Here is a 21,698-nt window from a genome sequence, read left to right as displayed (position 1 = left end):
AGATTTAAAAGATAAAATTCCTTGTGCTCTTTAATTTAGAATATTTTTACAATGTTCATGGTTTACATTGTGTTTGTATTTGATGTCGTTGCTTACCACTTCAAATACATGCCTCTTTGTGGGTGGTGATACTATTTTCTTAAGAAAGCAGATCTGGAAAAGAGGGAGGAGGGAGCATTCATAGTTCTCTAGATAGTTGTAAATCCTCACTTGAGAACAATTACTACATTTGAATAGAATAATGTCTTGTATAACACAATTTGCCTCAAAACATGGATTAYGTATTTTGCTTCTAGATCATTAACAGAGGAAGTTGCTGTTACACCAGTGTAGTTTTGTGAGCTTTAATGGCAAGTAACTCCTCCACACCTGCTGGTAGTCTTACTTCAAACTGTCTTTTCCAACTGCTCTGGAAGACACCTCTTTGCTTATAGAAACAGTATCACTTAGGAATGCCAACAAAATGTTTATTATGACTACTTGTTAACTTTGTAATACAGAATATCTTAGAAGTCCGAAGAATACTACTGCTGCTGCTAGTTAAAGCAAGGAGAATGAAAGAACAAAAAGCAGTGAATAAATATTACAAATGCTGCAAGCGCTGATTTATTCTGTGCTGCTTTTTCCTTTAAATGTCTATTTAAAGTTCCTCCCCATCCTCCAAGAAAAGTATCATGCTTTTTTTTTTTTTTTAGGCATTTGAAAGGGATGTTATTGATGACTGAAGACAATATAGTTCTGTCCAGAACTCTACACCAGGAATAAGGACATGGGACTCCTCCTGCCAGATTCCAGATGGTTCATTACAACTGACATCTTGGTTGACAACTGTGAAAAGAAACTTTGGATTATTTTATTTTATTTTTGTGGGAGACCAAAATCCCCAAACTGTAGAACAGATCAGGTAATAATTCAGGTACTTGGACTTTTCCATAATGTTATTTTATCTTTCTTTATTAATGAAGAATTTTAAGTGTTCTTTAAGTTTTAGTTATAATCTTTATTTTGTCTAAGAATTAGGAAGTTCTTGTTTTCACATCTTGCACTTCAACTGAGTAATGACAATACATTTTTGTTTATGTATATGGAAAACTTGAATAGTCTGTTACAACTTTAATTATTAGGAAGTTCTCCYTTTTTTTAATTATTTTTTATTATGATAATTGCCAAAGCTGTCTTGTTTCCTCATTGCTTTACTAGAGTGCTTAGTTTTACCAGGACTTGTTTCATTATACTCAATATGTAAGGTGGTTCCTGCAGTCATTAACTTGCCAAGTCGTTACCTGGAAATCAGGAAACTTAAAAGGTTTGATTGAAATCAAATGTTTAATAAACTTATATGTAATTCTCTTTCCCTCTTAGAATAAAAAAAAAACTTCCCTAGATTTTATTGGAGCTGAATTTAATTGGACTGTCTGAATGTCCAGTGTGGACATTTTTATTTTTATTTTTTAATTCAGAGGGAAAAATCTGCAGGTGTTACCCAATAGTGTACCTTTTAGTTCTTTCTTTATAGGCCTTGGTTGCATAAGACTCTTGATAAAACGTGGTGAAAGAGGAAATGACCACTCGCTCACTGTTGATGCMAGACAACAAAAAGTAATTTACTGGGAAGGGGAATTGTTGTGGTAGCTAAGCCATGTTTATTATGGGTAGTTTGTGTGTAAATACTTCTGAATGAATTTAAAACTATTCAGTTATGCCTCTTTTTCTTTGTCCTCTTAAAGGCTCAATATTTCTTGTAGAATTTTAGAATAATCTTTTCTAATGAGGATGTCTGATATTGTTACGGTAAAAGATGAAACTGATACAATGAAAGGTCCAGAAGCAGAATTTAAAGATACAGACTCAGTTGAAAACCGTATGAAATCAGAAAGTCGGGAGCAAATTCAAGCAGATAAGGATGAAAATTGTCCTGACAGCAAAAATGATATGCTGGTAAGAATCTTTTCTCTTATTTTTCACTAGTATATTATGTTAATCTATTTCTTGTGCTTCTCCTCTTTCTTGTGAACCTCTTACGTGTTTCTTTGATACAGACCTGGAAAACTTGACCGGTGTTTGGGAAACAAGTAGGGTGATTATTACTTTCTCTTCCCTCTTTTATTCCACTTTGCTGTTTTTATTCATATGTGAGTATGATGGTCATGCGGTTTTCTTTTTAAGTTGTTTGAGATTAGATGAACAAGGTTCATGGAAATCAAAGCATTTGCCCTTATATGAGTCTTTTCTGTTGTAGCAGAATAAGGAAAAGACTCAGCATCTCAGCTTTTCTTTATTTTGCTGTTACTGAATCATGACTGAGTTGAGACTTGACTATGTTAAAAATATACTATGTAATAATAGTATGGTTTGGTTAAAATACTGAAGTATTGAGTGTTACTTGTATGAACAAAGTGCTACAGTACAACTCAACACTTTTGCCTTGAGTAGGGGTGACCAATGTAGGGCTTTCGAGCTCTATGCTCTTACAGGTGGTTTGATGTAACTTTTATGACAGGGCTATATCACATAAGGCTTAAGTAGTTGGATGTAGGTAATCCAAATCCGCAGGGGCCAGAGGAATCAAGTCTCAGCAGAGCTCTTGAGGCTGGTAAGTTTGCATTCTGCCCTGGCTACCAGTGGAGGTCCAGCCTTCACCCCCTGCATTGATGCTGAAGTGAGACAGTGAGCTGTCAGCTTCTCTTGGCTGTGGACTAGGACTCCTATAGCTTCCCTTTTCCTCAGTTCTCCACTATTGAACAATTTTGGTACATGGCTTATCAGGTTAGAAAGCTTAGGCAGGCCTCAGGCATAGGACAATTTGAAGTATAGGTGCCTGTGAATAACTAGCCTTTGTAAGGGAAGGGAAAAGCAACACAAAGAAATTGTGGCATCAAAGTAAAAGGGGGGGGGGGAAAGGGTAATGTATCAAAACATCTTGTGTTAAAGGAGAACAAACCCAGATGGATGGGGTAAATGTTTATGGCAGCATACTTAACACCTGAGAGATTYAGCTACAAAGTTGGTGCTTGTGCTCAGGAGTGCTATAAAAGATGGGTGATTTTTAAGACTGTTTGTGGGACTGACTGGCTACATCCTAGCTGAGGCTGCCCCCTTGATAATTAAAGACGGGCAGCAATGTCTTAGCTGAGCTGAGGAGTTAAGGAAAGCAACTAAATATTTCTGGCATGACTTAGAAAAGGGGGCGGATACCTGAAAGAAAGCATGGTAGCTTGTATTTGTCAAGAGATCAACTTTTCGTAGAATTTTTTTTGTCTCTCTCTCTTCTGTAGGTTAATAATAAACGATTTTCTGATTAAAAATCCTGATCCAGATATTGAGTACAGCAGTATTCTCTCGTGAGCTGTAAAAACAGGACAGTAGCTTGCTGAACTGTTGTTACTCAGAACTGAGTAAAAAGTTCTTTTGGGAGTAGTTTGTTCCTGACTAACAACTGAATAATCTGCTGAGTGAAGAAAGCTTTATTTTCTAGGATAAAATGCTACCAAATAAATCTTGTAGAACACTAAAAGCAATACAGTTTTACACTTTAATAGCTGATGGCTTTGTTATGGCTTTGTTAAGGCTAATTTTATGAAAAAATAGAATCATTAGGCATGAAACACTTTACCTGTAATACATGAAATAACTGCCCCTGAAGAATTGGTAGCTGTTACAGGTAAACTGCTATTTTTCATTATCAGTTGGATATACTAGAAGTTATTAAAAACAAAAACCACTTGATTTCACACAACTCAGTAACTTGAAAAAAAATCTTATTTACTTTCTCTTTTTTCACTGAATGCAGAAAAGAAAAGAGCTGTAGTGTAGAAACTTCTGAAACTCAAGTGGCAGGTTTTGCCTTCCTAAAAACAGTTGTGTTTTTATGTTTAGGCCTAGTCCGGAGAAATGAATCAACGACGCTTTTGCTGCTCTTAGTGGTTGTGGGATATGGGTTTATATGGCGGAGGATGTTGGTTGATTTTTTTTTGTTTTTGTACAGGAGTAAAAGCTGATAGCTGAAATAATTCTCTGCTGTATACACTACAAATTGCACAGATGTGTAATAAAAAGGCATTCTGATTCACACAGCTTTAATGTATTTTTTGTGGAAAGTTGATACAAATGTAGTGTCCAGAAGTCCCAGACATAACCAGAGCATTACCTTTACATGAGTAGTACAATTAAAAACCAAGTTTGTAGTTGGAAGATCATGATTTCCTGAACAGTAGAAGGACAGTAATTTACAGGATGAACCTTGATAACAAAAATCCTTTGGAATTGTGCATAATTGAAGTCTATGAAAGTGCACATATGTATATGCATGTACAAATATGTATGTCATGTGTTCCAGGCTTTTTCATTGAAAGCATATCTTCTGCTAAAATAAAAAAAAAACAAAAGAAATAACTTTGTGTGCATGCTAAGCAAAGCTCCTGATAATAGTTGGGAATGGTAGAGAACTCAGCAAGTTAGTTTTTAATAAATCATTAAATAGTTTTGACTAGAGACATTTCACTGTATGTACTGGGTTTTTTTCATTTAAGTGCAGATTGAATGTTGCTATAATAGCAAAATAGGAAAATAGCAAAAGCTTCATTGAGAAATGTTACAGGAAGCAACTGAAAGCTTATTGGAGTTAGATGTGTTCTTTGCTAAATGAACATTTAAGAGCATGGGGAAATGTTGGTGTGGTGTATGTGGGATTTGTTGGTGGCRGTCCTGGTTTGTTTTTTTCTCCTAGCTAGTAGCTAACATAACTGCTCAGTAAGCGTGATCTCTTTAGACAAACCACAGTAATAATTCTAAATACAGTTATTGCTTGTCTCGCGAGTTGTGGCTTAACTTCTAGTTAAGTAATAAATTAGCTATGATCATCCTTCTGTCTAAACCTGTCATTGATTGGTGTCAGGTATGTCAGGATCTCCTAAGTTTCAGAACCTGGTCATGATATTTTGAAGTATTTCTTCAGATCTAAAGTCCAGATTATTTTGATAAGATACAAAAGTAATGTATTTGCCATTTTACAYGTTTTTGGAGGTACTATGTAAATGAGAAAAACAGTGTGAGAGTAATATAACTGATGCAGAGAAGGCCATTAAGGAAAATTTTTGAATTGTTTTATTTTGAAGTGATCATCAAGTAGCATTTAAGTGAGATTGAAAATGAGAGGCACTTATATGAAAATTAATTTTACAGAAGTTGATGGCCTGCACTGCAGCAGGTTTTGTGATCAAAACAGTTTGGCAATCACTATTGCCTGATACATGCATTTCAAGATCACGTACCTGTTAATCTTATCCACATTATATGATGGCATGCTAAKTCTGGATTAGTCAGAACACTAGGTCTTAAGTTGTTCGGCTTTATCAACTGGCAACAGGGCAGGCAAGGCCTCATCCACCATAAGGTCTATTGCTAGAGAGTTAGCATGTCAAGAAATATTAAAAATAAATAAATCAACAGCCTGGATTTAAGTCGTATGATTAGCATTGTATTCAGTATTAGGAATACTGAAGATTGATTGTCTAATCATTGCTTGCATAAATACAGATGTTTGCAGTGAGAATATTTTTAGTTCAGAACTATTTTAAGAATTCTGTGTGGGCTCAAAAATGCAGGTAAACCATTTCAGACTAGTAAGATAATTTAATTATATWTYTTTTTTTTTTAGTGCTGTAATAAAATTCCGATATGTAAAGATAATATTTATTACTTTTTCTGGCTGAAAAAAAGAAAATTTGTTTGTAATGACTGGATGTTTCCCTGATTCAACATTATTAGTTTTCTGTAGTTCTAAATCTAATTTCACTGTTGGCCACCTTTTCAACAAACAAACAAAAAAAAACACCTCATAATACTTATGGTATATTTATTCTAGAAAAGGCAGCTTTGTCCGTAATTTATAATCTATGCACTACGTTGAAGGAGCAGCAGGGAGCTTAAGTATTTGGACATCTTTGCTGTAAAAGAAATAACCAAGTGGATGTGAGATCCCTGATGGATAACAATTGTCAAAGCAGTAAAAGATTAGGAGAAAGCAAGCTGCGTATCACTGCGTATCAGGAAAGGCACTAGCAAGCTGTGGAGAGCAGAAGAAAAAAGTATCACAAGATCACAGAAGCTGTCTGATGCATGAACACAAGACTTCATGTACCTGTTGTATGATATGGGCAAGGCCAATGTATTGAGTGGGTACATTTCCGTTCGGGATTTATGATAATTAAGCAGATATCCTAGTCCTTTGTAGGAATTAAACTGACTTTTTTCCCAGCAACTAGATGKCTCATTTCTTCTCTCCATATTAGCACAAACTTTTTTTTGTTTTGTTTTTTGTACTTCTCAGTTGAGTTCCCTGCAACAGTTGTGTTCTATAGTGTTACAGAGCTATGGTGGTTAGGACCCTAGCCTTTAACTGAATTTAAATTGAGGCCTAATATAGCAGAGAAGTGAAAAACTAAAAGTCTTTATAATATTTTTTTGTTCAAGTCTGTCATATCTGTACTCTGAAATATGCAAACAGTGCTTCAGAAGTACCTTCTCACAAAACCTTTCCTACTGCTGAGTTTGATTTCGTGTGCAAGAGTTGGTTTTAGTCAGTCTTGTAGCTATACCCGATTGTACTGGGTCTAGACCAGTGCTGCTTACCTCTCAGTAAGGTGTGTTGGGGCTTATCCTCTAGATTACAACTGGTTGTTGGGGCTTATATTTCCAGTTTTGACATCTTTAAAGTCATCCAGTTGRCAGGAAAACAAGGAACTTGGGCCTGTCAAAGGATTAATATTAATTGTTTTACAGGGCATAAAAAAGTTGAAATTCCATACTAGTTATAATGATTGGGATGGTATTTATCTTGTGTGTAACTCAGAGATTTGGTATTTTTCGATCACTGGAGAATCTCCCTCCTACAATGCTCTTCTCCCCCCCCCCCCAACTCTCCCCAGGGCCATTGATGTCATATTGGGTCCCTAAAAATTGCCAGGCATTCATGAAATATAGCACCCTAGTGTTCAAATATCTTAGCTGACTGCCCTGAATACCCTATAGTACTTTAACGTTTTCCTTGTAGATTGCAAACACCTATCATAAGAATTCTGAAATGCAGCATGATTGGTGGTATCAGTTAGATTGGCGTTTCAACCTGGAAACAAAACTGTAATTGTGTGTCTAAATGGAAGATGGATGTAGCATAGATAAAACATTTTAAAGGAATGTACTGCCAAGCTTGTACTGTTTTGATTGAAATCTGAAAATGGCATTTAAACATTCTTGCAAAGAATTCGGGTTAGAAATTAGATTCACTTCAGTTTTAATATATCAATTTTATTTTGAGACACATATTTTACTTTATCTGGCGTAATAAAATACACCTTGATTTTTGACTGCAGTAGGTTCAGAAGACTTTACAGGTAAGATAAGGAGATATGTGCTTTTTTTTTTCTTTTTTTCTTTTTTTTTCTTTTTTTTGGTCATCATCATTCATCTAAAAGTAAAGGAAATACTGATTATTAACAATTGCCCTAATGTAGGCAGCCCTGCMTATTGTTTAGACAGTGAACCGAGGACTACGCTGGCAGTGCCCATTCATTTCAAGTTTAGACTGCTTAGTTGGAACCTACCTAAGATGATTGATGCTGGAGTAATTGATAGAGGCTAGGAAATGGTCCAGTTCTTGAAAGTTAGTATAACTTAGTATAATAGAAACTTTGCCAAAGGTATGCAAATTGCCAATTTTCAATATGTATATTTTTGCTTCCAGCATAGATGATTGAAAGGAAAAAATGTTTCTCAGATGCCAAAAAAACCACAAATGCTCTTTCTTGCTCTTAAGTATGAGAACAGTTGGAGTATCTTTGCTGCTCAAAACTTCAGCAAGCTTCCTTTAGAAAGCTGATGACTAGTTCAGTTAGTTTKCAGTTCTGCTAGTTAAAATCCTGTGTAGTAGTGAAATAGGTAATACTTAAATGAGCTTTCCTTCTGCTATTCTTTAGCTTAGCTGGAACATCTGAAAAAGACATTTGAGACTTGAGAAAAATGAGAGAAATAGCTATTCCTCTGCCTTAACTTGCTAGAACCCTTTGCTTTTAGGGTTTGAAAGGGGTTTTTTTTTTTTAGATGTTTTGAATTGGCACTTGGGMGTTGCCTAAATGAAGAGGTAATGGAGCTGACTGGGATAGCCAGCCAGCAAGTGTATAGTGGTAAGTAGACGTGTAAAAAATTTGGATTAAAAAAAAAAAAAAAATTTAAATTAGTGTGGAAGTTAGAAAAAGATCATCTTCCTTTGACTTTCTTTTTGCATTTTTGGAAGCAGGAAGTTAAATGCCATAGGGTAGTATTTTTAAGTCAAGCATGTAGGAGGCCAGAAAGCTTTAACCATTAGCTGGCCCTTTTTTAAGTCAGTGTTTATAGCTCCTATAAGAAGTGTATTTTTTTTTTTTTTTTTTTACTGTGTTTATGCTAGATTATTATTTAGTCCCCTTATCAAAGCGATGCTTTTTTTCCTTACAATCATGTTTGCAAGTAGACTTCAGGAACTGGAAGCAAATCTATAAAACTGTCATGTTGCCAAGAAAATTAGGACATGAGAATCTAAAATATAGGAGCTGGCTGAGAGAGTCAGCTGTTTGGATTTTACTAAGCAAAACTGAACAAGATTGTTTGCCTCATGTTAAATTTCTGTAATATCTATTGTTGATAAATGAAGAAAGAGCAAGGATTTCACTTGGTGAAAATAGGGAAAAAAGCATGTAATCTTTTGGCCAAAAACACCTGTTGCTCATTTCACAGATAAGACAGTCATGTCAGTAATAACTATTACAACTTTCTCTGTTACATAGACTTTTGCATTAATATAGTTGAACCATGAAGTTTAATATAAACCTTTTTTATTGTGCTTATCATTCAGCGGCCAATGCAGTCTTTTGGACAGACAGCAAAAAGGTCAAAGGTACAGTTGACTTGTGTGCTGGCATGCTAAGGAAGTCCTTGAAGCTTGATGAAGCCTTGTTACTTCGTGAAAAGTGCCCTTAGTTTTATCTTTTATTTTTGGCAATGCAGCTTTGTTTTGTTCTGTTGGATTTCTGTCTTGCTTAGTTGTCTGCTTCTGTGGTTTGCCTTTATATTTTTGGTGGCTTTTTATTGTTATAGAAACTCTCCAAAGAGTTTGTTTCCTTTTCATTAGCTGTGCTCTRTTGTGCTGACAATGCCTTCAAAAGCTGCAATGTTTGGGTGTTTTCTTCCTACAGAAATTTTTTTACACTATTTAAAATATTAAAATGCATTTTTCAACCAATTTATTTTACATAAATTAAATTGAAGAGTAATGGCTTAAGGTATTTATTTATTTTAAAGCCAGAGTTTTTAATTATACATACTTTCCTTTAGTCAAACACAAAGTTAAAGTTAGTTCGGAGCCTTGCTGTATGTGAAGAATATCCACCACCTCCCACAGCTGAAATATCACAGGACCTCCAGGTAAAAATGTTACTGAAATTTCTGAAATGATTTGAAGTAACTGATTGTTCAAAAGCAACTCTTTTGGGTACTCTTTAAATATGTAGACACCACTTTTTTAATAGAACTTTCACAGAGGAAAAGAATCTGTTGCTTTATTTTTCTGAACTACAACTGGAGGGAGATCTGGGGAATGCAAAGAAGGGTTTTGTTGATTGTTTTGACTTTCTAATATCACGGGGAACTTGCAGTTTAAAACTGCCTAAATGCTGTGGGCCATCATTAAAGAGAGTTAAAGAACAAATTTGTGATTAACATGTAGCATAATTTACTGACTCTCTAAATTTAGAGAATTTATAGTTTTAAGTCCTGGTGTCTTGTAAAGCAGAGAGAAATGCATGTTGAAGAGAAGAATTGGAGGTAGGGATTTGTTGTTGCAGGTTTTGGTGCCAGGGTCCCCAACCTCAGGGCCGTTGATGTGAGCTCCTAGAACAACTCATACTGGCAAATTCCTCATCCAAATTGTTTTCTTCTCCAGGGTTTTTTGGGGAATGGCATGGACAAGTTCTTGTTTAAGCAGCAATCTACTGGTGGCTGCACTTTGAAAGAATGTCAAGCGTGATTTGTTTGCATTTATGGCGCTTTGCATGCATGAGACGTCCAGTGGATGGGTGAAGTGAGAGGCTGTCTTGTATTAGAATTAGAGGGTCCCTGCATTAGAATAAACTTCCCCTTTCTGGAAGAGTTGATATCACTGTTCTGTAATGTCAGTGAGACAGTTCTTGGATTTGTGCCCATACTAAAAGTGGCTTTTAAGAGTAAGGAAGAATAAAATTGAGAATTAAGTTACTAGTAGTACTTGAATTCTGAAGAACACCACTTTTTACTTATTAGAAGGCATTAGCTTTGAGAGGATCAAAGATATCCTTACTAACCTATGAACTGGTGCTTGTTTTGGAATACCTGTTTAGCCTTATCTGCAACTGTTTATCAGTCACCCCTTCTACACTAGTGTGTATAGCAGGTGTCACTTAGTGCATCACTGCTGACTATGTCTCCTTATCTCTAGCAGAAGACTATAATGAAAAAGGTGCTAGACCATATTAAGTTCTCAATAAAAGTCAATTTGTTTTCTGAAATATTCTTCCGTATTTTCTTGGACAATTGTTTGCAACATGGGAAAAGATGCTGAGGAACCTGGGTAAGATTTTGCAAATTTTAAGCCTTAGTCATTACAAGGACTGGCAGCCTTTAATTAAAGGTGCTATAGAAGTTTAGGCTTATTGATTTATCACATGAGGAAGAATATAGCTGATTAATTTGATCCTTTATCTTTGTAAATATGCTAAGTCTTTTTTTTTTTTTTTTTTTTTTTTTTTTTTTTAAATTTTTTTTTTGGTTTTTTTTTTTTGTTTTTGCTTGAAGGGCAAAACCTAATTATTTTTTTTTTTTTTTTTTTTTTTTTTTTTTTGCTATTGTCTAAATATTAGTTTCTGGATTTGTTTTGATGCTCTGGCATGAAGTGCAAACACTAGCAATTTTTTTTTTTTTTTTAAGGAAAGATTAGTTTCGTGTGTAGTAGTAGTAGTGCTAGTATGGATCACAAAAACATAAATCTCTGAAGGATTTAACTTTTTCCTCAGTAAAATGAAACAGCTCAAAGGAAAAACAAATGAAGACCAGTGTCCATAACTTTAGTTAATTTAAACTCATTTGTGTGAATTCCCGCTGTAGATAGTTTGAGATTGCTGGTAAATGTAGATCCTTTAAATAAAATTCTATACTGCTTTCTGTCTCTCTGTCTTTCCCAAGTGTTTTAAGTTGGAGGAATTTTTCAGGGTTTTGTGCTTTTGTTTGGGTGATTGTGTGTGAGGGGGTGAGGGGTGGTGTGGGTGGGTTTTTTTAGTATCAGCATTTGATGAGAATTCCTGCGACTACGATTTGTTGACTAAAATAACTGGACATTTTACAAAAGAAAGTAATCTTTGGGAATGTATCCATGTTCAGACATAAATAAGCAACAAAGGGTAGGAAGTGAAAAGTGATGATGAATGTTAGGATATTCTGTAGGCTAGGAAACTGAGATTTATTAGTTATGAAGCAGTGTTTTGGAGAGCTGTATTAAAAGGTGAAAAAATAAGGATATTGAGTAGGAAGGTGATTGTGAAGATTCTGTGAAATCAGTGTTCTAATAGAGACTAGCCCCCAATGGGGAGGGATTAAAAGAATGTAAGGAATAGAAACTGAAAAATATGACCTACATGATGCTTGACTAGAAAGCTACAGAAAAATCTAGTTAGATGCTACAGTTCTTATACCATGAATACCATGAAATCATAAGCAAAAGCWCTTGTTATACAATTCTGTATCACACTTTGAAACAGAATTGATGGTAGTAGCAGAATTGTTTTTTCACATAGCTATTCCTTTTTTTAAGCTGCTGTTGGAAGAAGAAATATAAAAACAATCATTTGTAATCCTCTGACTTAAGTATTGGTGCATATTTTTACTTTGGATAAGGTTAGAACAATTAGTAGATCAAATTTTTTATTAAGAAAAACAGTCACAGTTATGAAAATTATCCTTGTCATGACTGATGATGTTTTGTAGAGTGTTATTGTAAAATAGAGATTTGCTTATTGTATCAGTGGATCTGAGCTGGAAATAATTTCTAAGACATAAGCCATCGTGGGTTTTTTGTTTTTCTTTTCTCAAATAACAAACAGTTACGTAGCTACTGGGTGAACAGTTGAAGGATAATGCAGTTATCAGTGACARGCCAGTTGCTCATTTGTGTTATATTTAGGTTTAAAGTACAGTGAGAATTGCAAAGTTTTATTTTGGAAACCAAATGAATTCTCATAACTAGGAAATAATCTTACAGATAAGGTCATTATTACTGATTGGTAACAGTTTCTTTATGACTTGGGTATAGATAACTTCAAAAAGACTGCTCAACTCTTTATTTCTAATGCTGTTTTGCAGGATATGTATGTATTAGTTTAAAATGCTTAATASGCAATAATAAAAGAGAGTTGTTTCACTTTAATTTTAAGATGGTAGTATCTCCAAAAATAAATTTCAAAACTAGTTTTTACTGTAGCATAGGGATCCCATCGTCCATGTCAGAAAGAACCAAGGTAGAGAGCTATTTGGTGTGCTAGGATAGGAGCTTGACTACAGACTGCGCAAGGATGTGTTTGCATGCAAGACATTCCTTAGCCTTGGTGAATCCTGATCACATTTAATTCCAAACAACTTTCATGAGTGAGACCAATTCTGTGGTATGAGAGGTTCGGAATAGTTTATAGCAGGTAGCTGGATACGTGAATGAGAGGACTATAGAACAGCAAAAACATGGGGAAGAACAAGTTTGAAGGAAGGGTGGAGACTTGCGGTGGGAAAGGATTTGGTGCAGGATGGAAGAGTGGTGGGGGAGAATGGATGTGGGACAGGTAGCATAGGTCTCTGGGGTGGGTTGGGAAGAGCTGGATGGTTTAGGGTGATGTGGATGGTAGCATTAACTCAGTTGGCTTCTAGGGGAGCAGAATTGACATTTGAGGGAGTTCAGGGTAGAGGAATGGGAGGAGTGCCCTACAGGATTGCTACTTTCCCGCTCCTCCTCTCAGCATCTCTCAGACATGGGATTACTCTCTATCTCATCTGGTTTTGTTATCCAAAAGTGTGTCCTTTTCTGACATGAAGAACAAATTATCCACTTTCCCATAATTAGAGGACCACTATATGATTTTAATTAAATAGGGAAACTGCTGTACATGAGAAAGCACTTCCATGATAGTTTGTCTCATTATATAAAAACATGTTTTTTGAGATGATAACATATAAAGCTACTTTGATGAAACATGCAGCAAGTTAAGAATCTAGGCCTTGATAGTGATATGGTTTGCAAATTCTGCCTTTATATATTGAACTGTAAATTTTTGCTTTTTGTGAAATTTGGATTGCTGGTCTATCTTAAATAGATTTAAACTTTTGTTTTAATTTTTTTTTGGTATCAAGCAAGTCATAACTTTAAACAAGCTTTTATAGTAGAGAACTATGAAGAATGGGGTGGGGAGAAAACCATCATGGGTGATGAGCTTTATAAAAATGTATATGATGTTTACAATATAAGGCCTAAATAACTGGAACATTTTCATGTATTTCAAGATAATTTAGATTTGTTTTGAAATGGCATATATGGTGTGGAAGTGTGTGCAAGTTCTAAAGTACCATGTATATTAGTTGTGTTCATAGTTTTTTTGATTCACTGATAAATAGTTTCATTTTGTGTTTGCATAAGGTACATGCATGATTACAAAGAATATGAAGATAATAATTTTCCTTGTTACTTTTTTGGTATGCAGGTAGTAGAGTAAGAAGATAGTTCTCATGCATGGTTTAGAGTAATTTTCATGTTGACTAATTTTTATTTTTTGACAGGAGAAAATCCAGATCCAGTTATCACAGTCTTTTGAGAAAGAAGAAAAGCCCGCAAAAGATGAAGCAGAAAAGGAAAAGTCAAGTGATAAACTGCCCAGAAAAATGTTATCAAGAGGTTTGCAATCTATTATTCTGCTTTTAAGTTCTATTATTACGTTTCTAACTAGAGTTCCATATTAATAACCTTGAGTAGCTTTAGCTATGTGAAGCTGTCTTGAATTACTAAGTTAAAAAAAAAAAAGTCTTGAGAAAATGATACACATATATATAAGTTCATTTCTTCAAAATTGTTGTCTGTATATGTACATTTTGCACATTAACTACAAGAGGTTTTTCCATATCAGTCATTAATATCCAACTGTCTTGTGTATATGAATATATGATAATCTGAGCTTGTAAATAGAAGATCAGTTGTGGATCTGCATTTTACTCATGTCAGTACATGAAAGTAGTGTATACTTAGATGGAGGGTTTATATTACAAAGATGGAAGTGGAAATTTATAGATACAGATGGAGTTGTCACTTATTGAAAGGTCGAATTCCCTTTCCTTTGTTAGTGTTGTTATTTTTTTAAGGAGTAGAGAAAATAATTTGATGCACTTAAACACTTGTCAAGATTTGGAAAACTTGAATCTTATCTGGAAAACTTGAAGCTTATCTATCTCTTCATTATATCTGTTTGTGAAATGAATTAATGAATTCTGTATTTCTTGAAACAAATATTGAAATGTCAACTATAGGCTACATTTTCATATTAATTGGGTAGTAGGTTATGTACATGTGTATGTAAAGAGTATATAGAGAAAAGGCAACTTGCTTCCAGGAGGTCATTGTATAAACTTTAATCATCTTTTAACAAGTGTAGTAAACAGATCAAACCTCTTTGACCTGGAGAAGTAATCAGTCCCACAGCTAGGTTTCAGCAAGCCCATTATCTCAGTTGCCTCAGTCKTTTCCAAGTATCCATTGGAAAACTGATTTTACTAGGACTGTTAGAGGTTATTTTCTTACTGCCGAGATTTCATTATTACAGGTTTTGTGAAACACAAGTGAGCATGACAGCTACATTTGTACTTTTTTTTTTCCTAATCTTTATTCTGCAGAAGTCAATGTTCTTGTTTTATTTTTCATTACTCTTGATAGTGTCTAGAATTTTTTTCTTTCTGAGATAGATTTTAAATCTTAAAACCTAATTTTAAATACTTTCACAAGATTTTTAGAAATTTTCAGAGAGAAGTCCTATAGCTTTCTGCCTCCTTTCTGGTTTCACTGAAACTATGTCCTGTGTAACAGGGGTTTGTAATAATACAAAATAGTAGCTGTGAAGGTTGAACTGTTGCATTCTAAACTACTGGATATTGCTGATCAACTGAAGTATATACAATAGTGCACTGTAGTATATTGAGAAAACTTGCAGGATTGATAAAAATAGTGTCTCAGTGTGATATACTGCTTGAAAATATGTAGCTATTTGTTACTAGATTGGCAGTGTTATTGAAGTCTTTGTTCTGTGTTACATTTTGAATTGGGAGATTTGAGGGAGTAGTTGTGGGACTGGATTTTTGCTTGAGTCTTTTCTCTGGAAACTGAAAGTTTTTAATATTGGGAATCACATGCCTAATATTTGGAGTCTRTTGATTCATAAATATAACTTTCAGCACTAAGTTGGGGGGAAAGTATTTTTTTTTTTTTTTCAAAGTGTAATTGTGCTCTTCCTCCACATGCTTAGATTCCAGCCAAGAATACACGGATTCTACGGGCATAGATCTTCATGAATTTTTAGTAAATACATTAAAAAACAATCCCAGGTAAGTGTGAAAGAAATTAATTTTCTGTTTTTCTTCCTTGTTAGTAGAAGCATAATACCTCCTTCTCCCCACCCTTAAATGTGTAATACTGCATGTCAAGTTACTTATGATGACGTTTCGTTGTGCAGGCGCTCTGAAACTCCAATCCGTTGTAATGTGTGTTAAAGGAGCAGAGATTCAGTACACTGAAATGATTGAAATGCTTTTCATGTTCAATGAGCAACAGAGTTCTGTCTGTGTGCAGTAGCCTGTCTCTGGATGCTAACAATATTCTCGCTCTAAAATTTGCACTTTTTTGTATCTGCCTGTTAGAGACCAAACTGCCTTTTATTTCAGTCTACCTTGCGCTGAATTTACAAAGGAGCTTCTTTTAAGCTGCACCATATAACTGTACTTGGGAGATGTACTGCTTTACTTTGCACATGAGGAACCGAATCTGACCAAGTTCAAGCCTGTTAATTTTTAGCAAAATAGTTAATGTGACTCTGTTGCTTTGGGGTTTGCAGTAGGATGCTGTCTTGTTTACCCTTTACCTCAGTAGGAACTAATACTATGACTGTGAATATATATACCAGGCAAGAGCTCTGTGGAATTGTGCTGCTGTTGCAAAGGCTATTCCACTGCTATTTATTATTTCTTCATATTATAGTTTTGATTTTGAGTGTGATAATGTATTAAGATTCTATTTTGTTAGTGAAAAAATATAAAAGGAGCTATCATAAGGACCCACACTGTTTTGTCCTACTGAGAGAACCTCTATCACAGATCTCTGTTAGATTCTTTCTTTGGTCCTATTTGAAGTCATAAAGCACGCCAGTGAAAATAATTAATTGTAAATGAATGTCTGCTGTGGGTTTACATGTCCAGTAGCTGGGAAACTTAGTGTGAATTATGAACTGTGAGACAATTTCATTACGTGTTAACAGTCTACTGAAACTGGCATAAGCATYTTTAGAATTTCTATTGTATAATGTTTCAGCTTATATTTGTTTCAGTTACCTTGAATTTTAGCTTTTTCCTATTTCCTTAGGATCTCTTCTCATTGCAATGTGTGCTGGCTTCAACTTTTCCCCTGATTGTACATGTGTATTTCCATTATCTGTAGTGTAGTCACTCTTGGTCTCAATAATTCCCATGACCTAATTCATAATTGAAGGGCCAGTTGAGGCCTATCTGAGAGTCTTACTACCCATGCTGATCAACAAAAACCTTAGTTACTCTTTTTCCTTCTTCTTGATACCACCTTCTTCATGACTTATACTTACTACTGAGCTTCTTCAACAGAGATTACGTGGAGGATCTTTGAGTCTGATTTCTGAGATGACAACAGTTGTTTCACTAGGCAGGTTCAATAAAGTATAGCTCAATGAAAAAATGAATAACTTTTTTCCTTAGAAAACATACAAAAAAAGGGATTTGATACTTGATGGTCCTCTTTAGTCTGCCATCACCCATTGATCACGGATGTTATCTGTGTATTCTTAAGATGAATACAGCTGCAGTTATTGGAGTGTCTCATATGTGAGTTGCTGTGTTTTTATTTTCAGGGACAGAATGATGCTGCTGAAATTAGAACAGGAAATGTTAGATTTCATTGGTAATAATGAGTAAGTACTGTACTCCTATAGGAAAAAAAATTTGAGAATGTTCCTGTTGCTTAACAAAGCTTACTATTCCTTTCTTCCAGAGTTCCAAGAAAAAAGTTTCCCCCAATGACATCTTACCATAGAATGCTGTTGCACAGGGTAGCTGCTTACTTTGGATTAGAGCACAACGTGGACCAGAGTGGGAAGTCAGTCATAGTAAATAAAACTAGCAATACAAGAATGTAAGTGTGAAGAAAAAAAAATTGTTTTTGGTGCATGGATTTAACATCTAGGATATATTAACCAGTGATGCTGCATCTGTAGCAAAAAGAATATATTCACTCACTGGGAACCGAGCAGCAAGGAGAGATGACTGCGAGATCTTCATGGTTCAAGTTTGTGTTGTGTAATGATGTGATCTGTTCATGTTTACAGTATTTGAAAAAAGGAATGTTATCTGTAAACTAAGATTTTTTTTATTATTATTGTTTTTCTTGCAGAGATGTATTACAAACTTTTTTCTCATAAAATAAGAATTTTTATAATTTATTTCTCTTTCAAGAGTTACACCAGCTTCAAGTAAATACTACTTTTCCTTTGGAAAACAGTACCAGCTCCTAACTTAGAACAGGGCAATTTACAGTAAGGTGAGGGGAGGGGACAAGACTCRAAGAACATTGGTTTTAGTACTCTAAGAGTCTGTTGGGAAAATTTAGGCATTGAAATCTGTTGATAGAATAATGTTGCTTATAGCAACATAGCTCTCACATTGCCTTACAAAATAAATGTAACCAAGGAGATGTGTCTTATCAGTGGAAGTATCCACTAGGTTAACAAAGTCATGGCATGCTACTTTACTGTGAGAGCTGGAGAATTCTTGGTGAAACCACTAGGAAGATCCCTATTACAAAAGGTACCACCAGATTCATGGCATCTCTGAACTCCATGCACAGCTGACATGTTTCATTAGCAGGACCCATCTGTTTTCTCTCTGTCCTGCTCTTGCACACTCCTCCTCTGTTTCCCTTTCAGAAAGGTGAAGGACTAATGTGTTGGTGTATTTAAGATTTCAGCACCTAGTTTCTAGTTTTAACTCAAAATATTTGCACGACACCTTTCCTTAAGTATTCTATAATTTGAGCATAATAGTTCATGGCTCCTGCATTGTAATTACTGTCTCTATATAGACTCCCCCTAAATTTGGGGGAACAAAATTAGGGCAGATAATTAGATTTTGGAGTCAGTAGAACTGAAATATCACACTGGAACTTCACTTAAGTAAATACTTTCCTCCTCAGAAGGTTTCAGAAAATACGTAGTTTGAATGTGTACTAAATACTTAATATATTCATATATTTTGTTTTGTTTTGACTTTAAATTCTGTCTGAATTTACTTATAAAGGCATGCATCTTCAAACTGTTGCCTCTGTATCCACTAGCATCCCTACACTGAAGTTTCAGTCTGTCACTTCAGATGTGGAATAAGAATTATTAAAATATGATTTCTTAATTTTTATGGGTGGTTTCTAACTATTTGTGTAGTTAAAATCTTATGGCCTCTGGAAGCCCCCTATAGTTGTAGTTACTAATTAGCAGGCATTTCAGTTAACCTGTAGACATTAGAATTCTTAATGTTTTCAGTATTCTTATTTTAAATCACTTTGGATATAAAATAAGAATTTGGAAAGAAAACTTTGGAGATCTGCTCCATGTTGAATAAAACCAAACTTACCTTTTCCTCATAGGCAGATTCCCAGCTCCAGCGCCGATCAATGCTGTTACTGACATCAGCAACCCAGTTCATACTGGGACGTCTCAGTGGAGTGGGAAGTTGATGATTGCAGGGCAGTAAATTCAGGGACCTTTAAAAGAAAGAGGTAAGAGAGTCTRAAGGTTCTCTGAAATGCCTGCTAATTATGTTTGGGCATCCAGTAATCGATAGTTAGGTTTGGCTGTTTAATAGAAAAAGATCTCCCAATTTTATATAAATGCCCTGAGTACTAAATGAACAGAAATAGAGAGTATACATATATTCTTTTATAGTAGGCAAATTATTTCTGGTTTATCTGAGAATATCTCATACCATACTAGTAATTTTATTGTCTGAGTAGTTGGTATCTAGCTTTGATAACAATAGTTTGCAAACTCTCATTATTCTTTCACAAAGCAGATAAAAGACCAAGACTGTGTATAACCTGATTCATCATCCTTTCACTGTGCTATTCTGAAGTTCTTGCTTGCCAGCATCACTCTATCATTTTTCTTCTCTTGGTTATTTCTACTTTATTTTTGTTGTAAAGGCTTGTAAGTTTGAACACTTTCTATTACATGTATGTCCTTATCTTCTGTTTTTCCTTTGAATTGAATTCTGAGTTATTGCAGCTCTAGCAGAAGGCACCAGTCATCACTTCCATGCATGGCCAGTGTCTCTTGCACGACACAAGCCTGGATTAAAGAGCGCTTCTGGTTCCCCAAGGGCATGTGATTGCTTGCCACTGTAATTGGAAATTGAAGCAAAAACTTTGAAGGAAGAGATTTTAAAAGCAAGTTTGCTATGCCTCAGGAACAGGAATTCTCAGCTGCACAGAACATAATATATTTGGTACCTTTTCCATTGCCAGGGCAACAAACTTGCCAAAAATCTGTCACTTCAGTTAGAATATTGAATATATGTAACACTAATCAAGTATACATCATTTAGTTCCACTGTGTATAGCATACACTTACAAATCCATAAGTCTTTTCTTTCTAATGACTTTTGTAGACCTGACCAAAAATTTTGTGAGCATATAAAGGATGAGAAGAGTGATGATTTTCAGAAACGGTACATCCTTAAAAGAGATAACTCTAGTTTAGACAAAGATGACAACCAGGTAAATACATATGGATTATTTTCCCCTTCAACTGGATATGTTTGACTGTATATTTATACTATTTTCCTCTAGAAGTTGACATTGTGTCACTTAATTTAGATGAGAATACGATTAAAAGATGACAGAAGAAGTAAATCCATAGAAGAACGTGAAGAAGAATATCAGAGAGCTAGAGAGAGAATATTTGCACAAGATGTAGGTATCATATAAAATCTTACCATTTTTTGTCCARTTGCTTCATACATACACATTCATGCGTGATTGAGATGCTTTTTTCCGTTTAGTTTGCTGTATATGAGGGGAACTAAGCAGATAAGAATCATTAGTGTAGCTTGAGTGAATTTTAAATAATACTGAAATTCCTAGGAATATTTTTGAGCTATGTGAAGCTGAGACAACCTTAAAAAAATATTTCAATGTGTTCTCTAGTATTACCTATTTCAGTGCATTTTTTGCTCCTTTTTTTTTTTTTTTTTTTTTTAGTCACAATAAAGTGGTTCGAATTCCTATGCTTGAAAGTTCAGTGGTGGTGTTGATGATTTGTGAGACATAAAAGTATCGTAATCTGTTCCAGGGCATCATTTAATGCCACAGTATAAGTTGCAATTCAATCTTACATATTTTTGTAAGTAAGGCCAATTTTTAATAATATTGACTGAAACAGAACAAATATGTTTTCAAAAATGTATGCATTACTTCACTTTTTCTGACATTATCTGTAGCTGTCACACCCAAACYGGATCCTTGCTTTGAAGAAAGGATGATGAATTCTGCGAACTCTGTAGCTAATTTACTACATCCAAATGTTTTCCAATAGCATTTTATTTGTTAACTTCAACTACCAAAAAAAAGGATGGACTTTTACATATAAAATTACATTCTCCTTTTTCATGCTTGTTTACCTTTGTATTATGCCCATAGAAAGATTTGTACCAAATGTTAAAAGTTGGAGTTAATAACATAATTAGTTAAAAATAGCCTTTTTGATTGTACATCCTCTCAACTTTTTAGTATTTATGTGCTTGCTCCTAAAGAATTCAGAATACAGTTATTGCAGTAGCCAATGTTGTCTTCTACTTCATGGTTTCAAGGGGAAGACAAGACAACCACCCAGTTGGTGTTAACAAAATTTGTTTACATAGATTTGTCCAGTCATACATCAGTGGGAAGCTACATAAAGCAGGGAAGGCCCAATGCAAGCAAATGGAACTTCAGAAAAATATTGTTATAAGTAAAATAGGATCAGAATTGTAACTATTTTAATGTTAAGTTTTATTTCCAGCAGATAGGCCTACTTTATTTTTTTTTTTATTTTTTTTTTAATGTGTAGGTTGTTCACTGAAGAGGCAGACTTTTCAGGCAGCTTAATATAAAGAGGATGCTTAGAAAGTTCTTATGTAATACAGAAGATTTTAAGTTGCTTTTTGTTTTATTTCTACACTGTAGTAGGGTTTTTAGATGCCATTAATAAGCTCTGTTCTTTTTTGCTCCTCAGTCCCTATGTTCCCAAGAGAATTATCTTATTGATAAAAGGTAAGAAAATCTCCGGTTT

The 21,698-nt window shown here is 34.7% G+C and overlaps 1 protein-coding gene and 1 long non-coding RNA gene across 4 annotated transcripts in view; both read left to right on the top strand.

Moving 5' to 3' along the window:
* Positions 1-774, top strand: part of LOC146586643 (uncharacterized) — a 30,104-nt gene extending 29,330 nt beyond the window's left edge. The window contains exon 3 of the long non-coding RNA XR_014897787.1: positions 696-774. This is a non-coding gene — a long non-coding RNA (uncharacterized LOC146586643). The remainder of the gene's footprint in view (positions 1-695) is intronic.
* Positions 775-820: 46 nt separating this feature from the next.
* The window catches only part of R3HDM1 (R3H domain containing 1), a 50,898-nt gene continuing 30,020 nt past the window's right edge, over positions 821-21,698 (top strand). The window contains exons 1-11 of one of the 3 annotated variants that reach the window (XM_085320947.1): positions 821-904; positions 1,728-1,938; positions 8,888-8,929; positions 9,367-9,456; positions 13,879-13,993; positions 15,609-15,687; positions 17,235-17,294; positions 17,375-17,515; positions 20,038-20,146; positions 20,246-20,341; positions 21,642-21,679. In XM_085320947.1, the coding sequence (XP_085177073.1) occupies positions 1,768-1,938; positions 8,888-8,929; positions 9,367-9,456; positions 13,879-13,993; positions 15,609-15,687; positions 17,235-17,294; positions 17,375-17,515; positions 20,038-20,146; positions 20,246-20,341; positions 21,642-21,679 (941 nt within the window). In that variant the 5' untranslated portion in view covers positions 821-904; positions 1,728-1,767. The remainder of the gene's footprint in view (positions 905-1,727; positions 1,939-8,887; positions 8,930-9,366; positions 9,457-13,878; positions 13,994-15,608; positions 15,688-17,234; positions 17,295-17,374; positions 17,516-20,037; positions 20,147-20,245; positions 20,342-21,641; positions 21,680-21,698) is intronic. The other 2 variants (XM_085320946.1, XM_085320948.1) reach the window with 2 other exon arrangements.

This window comes from Rhea americana, unplaced genomic scaffold (assembly GCF_003343005.1).
Source record: "Rhea americana isolate MKP2758 unplaced genomic scaffold, rheAme1 scaffold_67, whole genome shotgun sequence".
Taxonomy (NCBI): Eukaryota; Metazoa; Chordata; class Aves; order Rheiformes; family Rheidae; genus Rhea; species Rhea americana.
Note: the sequence above shows the minus strand (reverse complement) of the source record. Positions and strands in the feature narration are given on the sequence as shown.